General features: G+C 50.8%; 1 protein-coding gene across 3 annotated transcripts in view; it reads left to right on the top strand.

Moving 5' to 3' along the window:
- The window catches only part of TNFRSF21 (TNF receptor superfamily member 21), a 31347-nt gene extending 20585 nt beyond the window's left edge, over positions 1–10762 (top strand). For 2 of the 3 annotated variants that reach the window (XM_038176656.2, XM_072036536.1), the window contains exons 5-7: positions 6072–6125; positions 8546–8765; positions 9554–10762. In XM_038176656.2, the coding sequence (XP_038032584.1) occupies positions 6072–6125; positions 8546–8765; positions 9554–9783 (504 nt within the window). In that variant the 3' untranslated portion in view covers positions 9784–10762. The remainder of the gene's footprint in view (positions 1–6071; positions 6126–8545; positions 8766–9553) is intronic. The other variant, XM_072036537.1, reaches the window with a different exon arrangement.
- The last annotated feature ends 1480 nt before the right edge of the window (positions 10763–12242 follow it).

Raw genomic sequence — 12242 nt, 5'->3', positions numbered from 1 at the left:
TTAGCTAAAAAAGCCAAGTAGCTGGACCATTGTTTCTCCCCAGAGCTCCCCAAAGGCTTATGTTTATGCCCTGTGTTGTTTTTGAGCAGAGCTTTGTCAAGCTTTTGAGAAAGCTTTCTCTGAGTTTTGATCAACTTTCGAGTCTTGTGCATTGTGGTTTGCGTGTATCTTTGAAGGTCACCAGGAGGTGGTTTGTGTATATCTTTGAAGGTCACATGGAGGACCTGGTCCTTGTGCTGGGGAGGCAGCATTTCCCTTTAGACTCACACGTAAAGGCCGTTACTGAATCACCAAGTTTTTGTGGGAAGAGCCAAGCATCCTCAAGCTCTAAATGGTGCTACTGTGGAGCAGAGAGTTGCTTCCTCCATGGTGGTGACCAGTGGCATGGGGACAGCCACGTCCCCTCCATAGATAAAGGGTCTGTGTGTGCTGTCCTCCAGAACTGTATCCTTTCTGCAGCAGCTCTGACTTTAGAACAGCCTTTCCCATAATTTTGGAGAATAAATAATGGCTGCAGGATATCCTGTAGCAAGGTCTTGGCTGGGTTGGTGTTTTTGGTAGCGCAGATCAGAAACCAACATTGCTGACCTTTTCAGGTTGTTTTGGCTACCTGCCACCCTAGCTATTGGTGGACCTTTTGGTTTTGTTTTTTTTTTTGAGGGGCTGTAATTCAGTGGTGTTACGAAGAAGTTTCGGAAGGTGGTGGATTGGGCTTCTTCTGAACGTGAAAGCCAATGGGACAATACATAGATGGAGGTGGGGAGGTCAATGGAGGGCTCTTTCCCCCAAACCAGTTTGTGAAACACCTCCCACTGGTCTTGGAAGTCATTTCCACTCAAAGGGAAGCAGGTGGCTTCCTACAAACCTCTGTGTGTAGCTTATGGGGACCAGGCAAGGCACCTTTATGGTTGTATATAGTCAAGGTTGTGGGGCAGGGGATTCCTAAATCCCTTTTTTGGGGCAGGGCCATCCCCAGGTGGCCCCTCTGAGCAGCTTCTGGTCCCTTTGCATACCCTACATGACTGTGTAGCACAGCAGTGTTCTGAACGTCTTGGCCTCTTGTAACCACAGCACAAAACCAGTTTCTATGTATTAGTGGAAGTCCTTGGCTTGCATTGAGTTCATCAGCAAAGTGCTTCATAATTTGTTTTATTCCTTCTTACTCCAGTATGTCACGCTCTCCATTTCCTACCATCCTCCAAGGTTTTTGGTGGGCTTTTTTTTTATATAAAAGTGAAAGCCTGAGACAAAATTACAGTTAGGAAATCAGGCATAGGGGAAAAAAAACCAAACAAACTTGTTGTCTTACAAGTCTCTGATACATGTGGATAAAGCTTCCAGCCTGTGCCATGTGCCAGGAGGACACGTTGTCCTTTTGGTCTCCTCGAGCAGGTAGTAAACTCTGTTCTCCTGGTTACTGTTTTGAGTGTTACAGTAAAGTGCTGGGCTAAGACATCAGATAAAACCTGGGGTTGGTTTGTCAGCACAATATCTAATTAACAGACCTAGATTGTGCAGTGTTCAATGCTCTTGAACATTGCTCTGTTTCTGCCAGGATTATCAAGTGCTTGTTCTCAAACAACAAAAAAGAAATTAAAAAAAGAGGGTGTTAACTTTGGGAGTTGGCTTTATAGGGTGACCCACTGAGACCCTGGACTTCTGATGACTGAGGAACTTGCTTAGATGTGTGCCCATTAATCTGAAAATCCAGTGAGTGGATATTTTGCAGAATAAGCAAACCCTGATCTTGTAGATACTTGTACACAGGCTTTCTGGATCTTGTGCCTGTTAGGCAAGGTGCTTGGAAACTTGGGCTGGAAAAAAAACAATCAGCCTCCCAGGAGGAAACCCTACAGAATCGCTGTGGTGGCTGAGTGGGTAGAAGGCATTGGGGAATTGATGCTCACCACGTGGAGATGCTGCAGGGCCCCTCAGGGGTGTTCTGGTGAGCAGCTCAAAGCTTTGTCTATTAGGATTTGACTGTGTTAGAGATTCTTTAAGTGCTTGATTTCCTTTTATAAGGAATCCCAGTAGACACAAAACCTTCATCTTCGTGCTAAGAGGAAAACAAGCATGTTGTCTGCTTTGCCTATAAAGAAAGTGGGATTTTTTTTTTCTGCCTATTTTAACAAATTCACCCAAGCTGGCACTTTCTCTTCCCCCATCTATCCTTTGGGGTTTTTTTTTTGATGAGTCTGTAATGATCAACCATACCTGTGGCTGTTCCTGAAGGCTGGTGGTTTCGCTGCAGCAGGGCGTGGGATGCTGAATCCTAGCAGTGCCCCAGGGCATGGATCCTGCAAGGTATTACCTGCTGTAACCCGTTTCCTTGAGTCAGATTCTGCAGGTTGGGCATGCTGAAAGCCTCAGGGGCTGCTCCATCCCCCTGGGACACAGGGAGAGAGGCAGAAAGCTGTGGGAAGCGTCTTGTGCAAGGTAGCCCCCAAGGCCTGGAGCCTCAAGCCCACAGCTGAGCTGCATCGCGGCAGTCCTGGCTGGGGCAGCCTGTTGCTAAATGCTGGGAGCAGACACTGAGGTTTTGTTTGGGTTTGTTTTTAATTGCTCTGGTATGAAAGCCTTTAATTAGCGCTAATCTGTTTGGCTCTCAACAAGTTGTCTGTCCAAACGCAGCCCGGGTCGAGGCGGTTTCTCTCTGCACCCAACTGGTTTGATCCGAAGGAGTCGTGGCAGAAGTCGGTGCTGCGTTACATCCCTCGAGCAACGAGTCGTGTGGGAGCAGTCTTGCCAAAAAAAATGAAAATAAAAATAAAATAAAAAGAGCATTTTATGCTGCGAGGGAGTGAGGGCTCCCATAAGCAACTCAGTAATGCATATGGCAGCTAGCAGGGCGATGAGGTGCCAGCAGCGTGCACGCAGGAGCAAGCAGCAAGCATGTGCTGGTATGGGGAAATTCTTGGAAATCCCCCTTTCCTGCAGAAAACAGCTATGGTAGGGTAAGGCAAAGAAGAAAACACCAACACCCCCAGCTCAGAGCTGACATAGCTCTCAGGCTGCAAATCGGTACCCTAAATCCAGCCTTCCTTCACCATCCCATTCTCTGTTGCATCCTTGTACCACATCCCATGTCCAGCTTCCATCTTCAGCCTGTGCAATCTACAGGAGCAAAGCTGCTCTCGTAGTGCCCCATGCCCACAGGAGCCTCTGGGGCTCCAAAATATAAATACTTAAAACTGTTGATAACGTAGGAAAAGGGAATTAATGCAAGCCTCTGGAGCATTGTGGTATGTGGCATGAAGACTTTCCTTTGCATAAAGAAGAGCTCCACTGAACATTTGACGGCTTTTTTAGCAACAAAAGATTATGCTGGTTTTACACCACACTGCGTGAATTTAGGTTAAAACTGGATTAGCCCCCTGAATCACTTCACAAGTTTTTGCAGCAGTCGCTGATCCAGAAAACAAAGAAGAGCGCGGTGGCTGCAGGAAGGGGTTTGGGGCATGTTGAGTTTGCACGGCACCCGTTCAGCACTGGCAACGAATGATTTCTTTTTCCAGCTCATAGGGAAGGCTTTGCAAAATCTCTGCCCTTCCAGGCATGCTTGCTAGGGCAGACGGGTGGCTGCTAGGGCAGCGTGCGAGCCCGGGCACACCCCAGGTTAGCGATGCTGACGGCAGCAGAAAAAGGGAGGCGAAGGGCAGAGAAGAGGGAGAATTCACTGCAGCCCCTGCAGACTGCGGTTTGGGGGTTAGAAGTGGAAAAGTTCAATGCGGCATGGACGCTGAGTGGGATTTTGGGGGATAAGAGCATTTTCAGGTGGCTGCTGAGTGGTGACCGTAAGCCATGCTGTGTTTGCTACTGTGAGCGCAGCTCCAAGCTCTTCACATTTATGGCTTTGCTGGTTCCCCCAAATCTTTTGGGGAGCTGATGGAGGGAAGCAGGCAGCCTTGCTCGGGGTATTCAGCAACAAAATAATAGGTAATAGGGGAGACATGGAGGGGCTTGAATACAGAGAAGAGAACTGCAGCCCTGAGCTCAGTGAGATTTAGGTCCATTGCTAATTTCCCGTTGCAGATAATCCTGTGAATCAGCACATATGGCAGAGGAAAAGCTCGGTGTTAGCACTGTGTGACATTAAGCTGTGCAGTTTTTGGGGTTGCTGGGCAGAAGAGGGATGTGAAAGCCCTGGGTGAGGCAGTAGCAGCACTTTTGGGGGCCTTTTCTTCCTCTTTTGCAGGCCAAAACCTCGGGGTCAGGAGGCTGGCGCAACAGTGTTTGCATCCAGCCCTGGCTTCGGGCGGTTTCAAGCTCCTGTGGATTTGCTTCGTTTCCTCTTTTGTCAAAGCAGAACTGGGCTGGGGCCAGTAATTTGACTGTGTGTTGGCACGAAGCTGCAGTATGAAGTGGCCAGGAGCCAGGGGAAAGAGTAGGGCCGGTTGGGTTCGCAGTGGTGGCAGGACTGGGCATCGCCGGTTTTTGGCGGGTTTGCTCTAAACCCTGGGTCAGTTCTCAGTGAACCGAGGCTGGGTTTGAACCAGGCTGGAGAACTGGAGATAAGCACAAATATAACTTCATAGCAGGTGCAGCTGGGTTTGAGGTTTCGTGGCTTTTGTAGCCCCATCTCCTTTTGGTTTGCAGCATATTGGGCTCAGGAGCGTGAGGAGAAACTGGAAGATGGCGGGATCAGAAAAAAACAAAGGAGACAGAGACTTCTTTGGCCCATAGTTAAGTTTGGAAGCTCTTTATCCAGCTCTTTATCCAGATGGTGGTCTCGTGAGGGTGTCCTGTAGGTTTAAGGGCTCCTGCAGACTGGTATTTCTCCTCCTGTCTCCTCTGTGTTGAGGCCTACAGCCCGGGCCTGGTGTCTGCCCGGTGTCATCTGTCGGCTGGCAAGCCGGGAAGCTGTGACCTCAACTCTAAATTTATCCCCTCCGGGATGACATGTGGCCGCCTGACCTGATCACCCCACCGTCTCCCTCTGCGGAGGTTTCCCCTCCTTGGGAATTGTGCTTGTTTTCTAAAAGCAGCGGCTGTTTCATCCCTATTTGTGTTGGGCAGGAAAAACCCGACCTGACCCAAGCACGGGCGGCAGCTGCTGTGGGCTCCGTGCCCAGAGCCGGGCTGACCCAACCCCAAACGTGGCCTTTTGGGGCTTGGGGTTTGGCCGAGAAGGAGCAGTTCCCGGCTCCCGGCAGCGTTTGAGGCTCGATCCTCCCATGGTTGAGGCCGCCGAGCTCCTTAGGCCGGTGTCACTCGGAGACGGCGATGGCGAGCCCTGGAGGAGCCACCTGGACTGAGCAAACACAAACACATTCCTCCTCCTCAGCATTTCTTCTGCAGATCGGATCAGCAGCTTGATAACCAGCTTGCAAGGGTTGTTTTGAGCTGATGCAGTCTGAGGTTGAGACCTGCCGGTGCTCAGGCTGGGTGGTTTGGGGTCTGGGCTGTTTTTTGTGTCCCCAGGGCTTTCATGACCGGCTGGTTGCTGCCTCGCTAGGAGGTATCACCTCAGGGGGATTTTGATTTGATTTTATTTTTAAAATAAAAATAGCAGAGGGGTTGCAGTTCGTTTGTCCCAGCTGATCTTTTATTGCGGTACCGTAAAATGAAGGCAGACGTTTTTTAGCCAGAAAATGGGACCGAGCAGTTCAAGCAGAGCCAGTGGGATCACCGTGCTGGCACCGGGCAGTTCCATAAATGTTACATAAAATGAATGCAAGGCCAGGCTTACGCCTTCCTTCTGCTTCTGTCCTCCTCCTCCCTCCCCAAAAGGCATTTGGGAACAGCCTGCAGAAATCCTCCCCTGCATAGAGCATCCTCCCAGCCAGTTCAAGATCCAAGGGGATGCTGCAGCGTGTTAGAGCCGCATCCTAAAGAGCTCTGAGCATACAGGAGCCTTCAGGATTTTTTTTTGGCATTGCAAACTTTTTGCTGCAGTGCTCAAAAAAAAAAAAAAAGGCTCAGCATCCCGGCAGGATGGACCTGCGCTTGGTTGCAGGAGGTTGCTGATGCGTCAAAGCCGCGCTTGGTGTTTCGCTAAAAGCCATCAGCTTCTCGCCTCGCCTCGCGGGACCGCACATCTAACGGCTCTGTCTGTCTGTCTGTCTGTGCAGGTGCAAATGCAGCCTCAGTGGCAAATGCAGGACTGCTCTAACGATGACGGAAAGGTGAGAAATACAGTCGCTCTGGAAGGGCAAAAGTACTGCAGAGGATTTTTATTTTATTTTTTTTCCAGCCCGAGCAGGAGCAAGGCTGCTGTGGTTTCGCTTGAAATAGGAATTGCGGCGCTGGTTTCAAGCAGATGAGTCACAGGCTATGAATGGTGTTTTTACACCTATTCCACAGGCTTCACCTCAGAGCAACCTTTTACTTTCCCTGCCCTTTCAAAGCCCTCATTCCCACTTGCTTTCCTCCCGCGGTTTAAATATTAACGCTCATCCGAGCATCCTGTTTGCTTTGCCTAATAAGCTGACGAACGCTCAGCTATTCGCAAGGGTTCAGGCTCCGAGGACGCCTACAGTCAAATAACCCCGGGTGATTTTTTTTTTCTAGCGTGCTTTAGCAGCTGTTTAATTAAACTCCAAATAACTCGCACGCTTCTGGGAAGTGTTTTCCCCTCTGCTGGGAAGGCAGGGCTGGGGTGGGTGTTTTCTCTGTGCCTTCCATTTCAGGGGTCCTTGGCAGCCAGGTCTGGTGTGGAAATCAGGGCTCAGGTTTGCAGCCGGATACTAAATGGGGTTGAAGGAGGGAGAAATGAACCCTGTTTGGTTTTGTAGGGGAAACAGGAGCACACCGCAGCTTGGAGGGCAGCCAGGCACTGCTTCTCCCCCGCTGGTGGCAGCGGGCTGCAGCTCGTCGGCGCGCTGCTTCGGGGAGGGAGTCTGAGAGCAGAATGCAGGCTCTTTTAATTAAAAATTAAAGCTGACTTTTATTTATAACACGCCTATTGCATAACGCGCTGAGCCAGAACAATTCCTCCCTGTTTATTTTCAATGGGGGCAAAAGGGGAAAGAAAAGGAAAAAAATAAAAAATAAAGAAAACAACCACACAAGCCTTTTTATTCCTCCACAAACAGACTGAAATGTGAATTTGATGTGAGCTAACGGGCGTCTCAGTGGACATGTGATTTGTGGGCGGCGAATTCCTCGACACAGATGAGGAACGCACGGGCACATCTGTGCCTCTGCTGCTGGATCTGTCCCTCCCCAGCATGGAGGTGGCTCTGCAGCGCCCTGCCTCTCGTCCAGATTTAGCATTTTTTTTAATTTCTGGGCAGCAGGTGAAGGGATGCAGGGAGGAATGGCCATGTCTGGCCTCTGCAGGAGGAGAATTCTGCTCTTTGGTGTTTCCAGCAAGGACACAGGGTCTGGGATGATGTTAAATAATCTGTGGTCCTCAGAGCAGTAGGGGCAGAGCTGCTGGCCAGGGACATGGGGACGCAGCCCTGAGGCTCTCCTGCTTGTGGGAGTGGAAACCAAAAATGCTGTGCTTGAGGCTCCCCACCCCAAGGGGATGCTGAGATGCTGAAGGCATCAAACGTTGGCGGCTGAAGCATGGGAAGAAGGATGCAAGGCATGGGCCGAGTTGGAGGGTTTGCATCTCCACAGGTCCACATGGCACTTTGGGCTCTCTGTGCCTTTGCGACCGTGGAGCCAAACACAGGCTGATGGTTTGCTTCAGGGTTACGGGGTAAAAGTGAAGTTGCTGAGGTGATGGCGTGGTCAACACAAGGCCTTGCTTGTCCTTTCTGACCCCGAGTCAGCTGGGGATGGATTTCTCCATAACACGTTAATGGGGTGCTCACGGGAGCAGGGGCCAGACAGGGCATACAAATGATTAACTTGGAATGTGGCTCAGCATCCCCACTGGAAGGCAGGGTGGATGTAAATCGGGAACATTGTGTCCCCAAAAGCTGAAATCCCAGCGATGCGTGAGGAACTGGCATCTGAGGCCACCAGAAGTGGTTCAGCATTGCTACCCTGGTCAAGTGTGCGTGGTTCGTGGACCTCACTGAGGGGTGTAGCAGCTCTTGGTTGGAAGTGCAGAGCCAGGCTATGCCTCGTTCTTAAGAAATGAGAGCTGTGGAGTAGTTTTTTTGGGATGGGAGTGGATCACCTGCTAGGGCATCATGGCACTTAGCCTCTAGGAGCTGTACTTTGGGCATTAGGAACCCTTTACTTGAGCGTGCAAAGGAGAAGCCAGTTAAAGCAAGTAAATTCCTGGGCAGACCTTTTGCGTGTGCCACCCCAGTGCTGTGGTTGCTCCCACCAGGGGTGCAGGTCCCCCTCTTGCCTGCTGAGCTGCATGCAATACATCTAATACTAGCACTGATGTCCCCCAAAAGTCACCTCTGGTGCCCGTTCTGGGTCAGCAGGTCACCTCCAAGGAGGTTCCCTGCACATGGTGACCTCTCACAGACATCTGCTTTCCTGGCTTGTGCTCAGGATGGGCTGGGATGTACTGAAAGCTGCCACAAATTCCCCTTGGGATGTGGATGGTTTGGAGCAGCAGCTTGTCTCGTAGCATCCTCACGGCTCAATTTGGGGTTTTTGTTTTGTTTTTTTCCCTTCTCCCTTTCCCTCGAAGCTGGAAGGTGACAAGCTGGCGCTGCCGGTGAATCCCAGCCCGCTCAGCCCCACGCCCAGCCCCAGCCCGAAACCCCCTGAGGCCACCGTCCTCACCGTGGAGCCCTCTCCTTCGGAGAAGAAATGCTTCTTCGTCGACGAGTCGGAGCCCCTCCTGCGGTGCGACTCCACCTCCAGCGGCTCCTCTGCGCTCAGCCGGACGGGCTCCTTTATTACCAAAGGTACCAAAGTCCTCCTGGGGACGTGGGAGGACCAAAGAGCCATGTGTGGTACCCAAAGGGTGACCACAGCATGTTCCCCACCATGGGGATGTGTTGTCATTAAAGTAATTGTTCATCACATGCCAGTTCAAGACCAGGAATATCCTGACAGCAAAGATTTGGGAGGGAAAACACCTTTAAAGGTTTTGAACTCCTTTGTAGTGCTGTCAGAGGTGTAGCATCCTTGGACGTCTGGGGGGGGCTTGTGGTCCTTGGGGTGGGTTATTGCATGAGATGAAAAAAATAATATTTTTTTCCTATTCTTCTCTCACCGTTGGTCCCGCTTGCTGCATTGTGTGACGTGAGATGTAAATCACCATTAGTCACCCACCGCTTTTTGAGGGGGTTTAATTTGCTGCATTTAATTTGCTGCCTTCAGTCGTCTTTAACTTCTCACAAAGGTGGAGCACTGAGCTCAGGCAATCTCACAAATCTATACTCGGGTGCAGAAATGAAGCTGACCCAGTGAAAACAGCTCAAAATAGCAGAATTCAGCTTTTCTGGCTCCCTTCCCACCTTCGCTTCTCAGTGCTGGCCATTCAGCATTTATAACTGCTGTATTTGACCTAGCAGGATCCTGCATGAGGTGGCTCTGCAGCATTTCTGCCACCTTCTTCACCCCTTTTTTTCCCCGAGGGGGCAGCAGGGGATGGGCCGGGTCTGCAAGGAGCTTTCCTCCTTGGAGGAACCCGAGTGGAGGCTTCTTGGAGGGGGGTGTTTTCTTAACCACCTGCTCCTTCCTCCTGCAGAAAAGAAGGACACAGTCTTGCGCCAGGTGCGCTTGGACCCTTGCGACCTGCAGCCCATCTTCGACGACATGCTGCACATCCTCAACCCCGAGGAGCTCCACGTGATAGAGGAGATCCCGCAGGCGGAGGACAAGCTGGACAGGCTATTCGAGATCGCCGGCGTCAAGAGCCAGGAAGCCAGCCAAACCCTCCTGGACTCCGTCTATAGCCACCTTCCCGATTTACTGTAGGCACTGGTCACCACGCACTCTCCGAATATCTGCTAGAACTAGCTTGGCACTTGTTAAGACGACCGGCGATGCGCAGGCGGGTTTTGCTGTAGAATACATGGCCAGTATTTCCTCGAGGTGTCCTTGGTTTCTGGAGGGGGGCAGCTTGCCAGCGTCGCGCCTCTCCACCTTAACTCTGTCTCTCAGTTAAAGTCTTTGCACCCTCTGCCCCCTTCGGAGTCTGTCTTTTTTTAATTTTTATTTTTTTCTTGTTCTCATTCCAATCAAATCAGTCGATGCACTTTAAAACGCAGTTAATGAACTAAAAGACCACGAAGCCGGTGTCACTTAGGCGTTGAGCCCCGGGGTTGCTCTGTAGCCTGGTTCAATTCTCTCAAAGCTGTTCCTCTGAACGACGTCTCCTGCTACCTCCCTTCCGCCTCGGAGTGGTGAACGGTGAAACACGCAAAGCCGATTGTTGCTGGTTACCTTCTCTTAATGCATCTTAAGCTTTCCCCCCCCCACTCCCAGCTGACTTTTTTCATGTACTATCGTATAGCTCACGCCCATCGCTGCGGTTTTACTAGCACGGTTATTTATTGTATGGTTTTCACCTGGACAATAATGCATTGTGCTCCCATAAGCTAAAGCAGAAGCGGTTGAATGGAAAGGAAAGGTTTGGTTCTGCCGACTTTACACTGATAGAAAACAGCCCTAAACCAGTCCTTTGCCTGCGGTAGAAGGGAACCCAAGCGAGGAGCATCCTGCCTGGCCGCTGAAGGGGACAGCAGGTCGTGACAGCGCCGGTGCTGGAGCCGGGGAGGCAAAGGCTGCTGGTTCTGCTCTCCTTGCGGTGTAAGACTTACCGAGCTACGCTTTTACACTCGTGTCTCTTGTTTTTTATACAGACATGGCCGATAAGGGGAGGTTCTCCCGAGATCCTGCCTGGCCTTAAAATAGTCTCTTCAAATCACACTTCACTTTTTATCAATAAGAAAAAGGGGGGGAGGGGATGGGGGGGAGGAAAAAAAAAAAAAAAAGCTGCATCGTTATAAGAAGTCTGTCTGATTATATTTGCAACTATTATGCTCCCGTAATGAACAGTCTGTAATATGCTCAATTTGAAGAAATTACGATACTAGGGTGGCGTGTGCTGCCTTGTGGGAAGGGGTGGGAGTGGGGGAAGAGGGGAATGAACTGAAAAAATTGCCTTCCAGTGTACTAATTTATTAATAAATACTAGGTGTTTGTTACTTGACCTGCCTCTGTGTTAACCTCCTTAACACCCTGCTGGGGGGGCACCTTGCTCGGAGCAGGGGCTGCAGGGTGCGATGGGGGGTGAGGAGAGAGAGATTTGGGGTTCAGGGGGGGGCTTCTTCAGGCTGTACAAAGCCTTGAGGCCGAAATGCACTTGGCTTTCTGCTGCAAACGCTGCCTTGAGGGCGGCTGGGGGTGTGAGAAGTATCAGTTTCCCGGGATGCAGCTGCTGAGCTGATGCCCCGCGAAGCGAAGGGCTCATAGCTGCGGCATTTCTGTTGCCCTGTTGTGTTAGCAACATCCTTCCCATCCCCAAATAACACAGCCCTCGTTCTGCTCTACAAATGGAAACCTTAGTGGGACGCAAGCTTCTGTTTTATATTACTGTCATTTTGTATACCGAGCTGCACGGGGTGCTTTCTGCTGTGTTCCCTCTGCCTGGCATCGGAAATCCCTGCTAAGGGTGAAAGGATGAACCTTTGACCACAAAGCTGGGTGAAATACCTCCGACGGAAAGAAATACAGAGCAAAATAGCAAGAGCCTTTAATGGGAGTGCTGGGATGGGATTCCCCCTTGCTGGGAAGGAGGCGTTGAGCTCTCGGTGGCTGCGGTGTGTGCTCGGAGCATTGCAAAGAAATATTGAGCATGGCTCGTGTGCCTGGCTATGCTGGATAGCTGAAAGTGGTATTTTGAGGTGGAGCTGAGTGCCACCCTGTTGGCAAGCATGGGTTTGTTTTGTTTTTATCTCTGTGTTGGGAGCGGTTTTGGGTTGCCTGGGCAAGAATTGACAAGGGAGGAGCAGCCAAGCATATGGAAAGGCATGCACTAGTGTGCTCAATCGATAGCTTTATATAAGCACAAGCCACCTGCTGTAGGTAATCCTTTACAGCTTCCTGGAGTGGGGGCCTGGTCCAGCTGGGAAAGTGGGGATTTGTCCTTTTTGTGATGGTCCCATGGGTTGTAAAGGCCAGAACCAACAGTGCCTCCCTCCTGGAGCACCACCATCCCATTTAACCTGGCCTGGTGGCACACAGGGGGGCAAAACAGCCTTTGGGCTCCATCTGTGCACACTTCAGCATCGCTCCTTCCTTGGCTTGCACCTGGCCCTTGATCTTGTCCCTGGCTCCATCCCTTCCCATTTCCTAGCTGCGACTTCATCTGCTGCATGCATAAGCATTTATCTGCAATATATAAGCAGACACACGCGTGAGAAATACTTTAC

Source organism: Anas platyrhynchos, chromosome 3 (genome assembly GCF_047663525.1).
Source record: "Anas platyrhynchos isolate ZD024472 breed Pekin duck chromosome 3, IASCAAS_PekinDuck_T2T, whole genome shotgun sequence".
Classification (NCBI taxonomy): Eukaryota; Metazoa; Chordata; class Aves; order Anseriformes; family Anatidae; genus Anas; species Anas platyrhynchos.
This window is presented reverse-complemented; position numbering and strand designations above follow the sequence as displayed.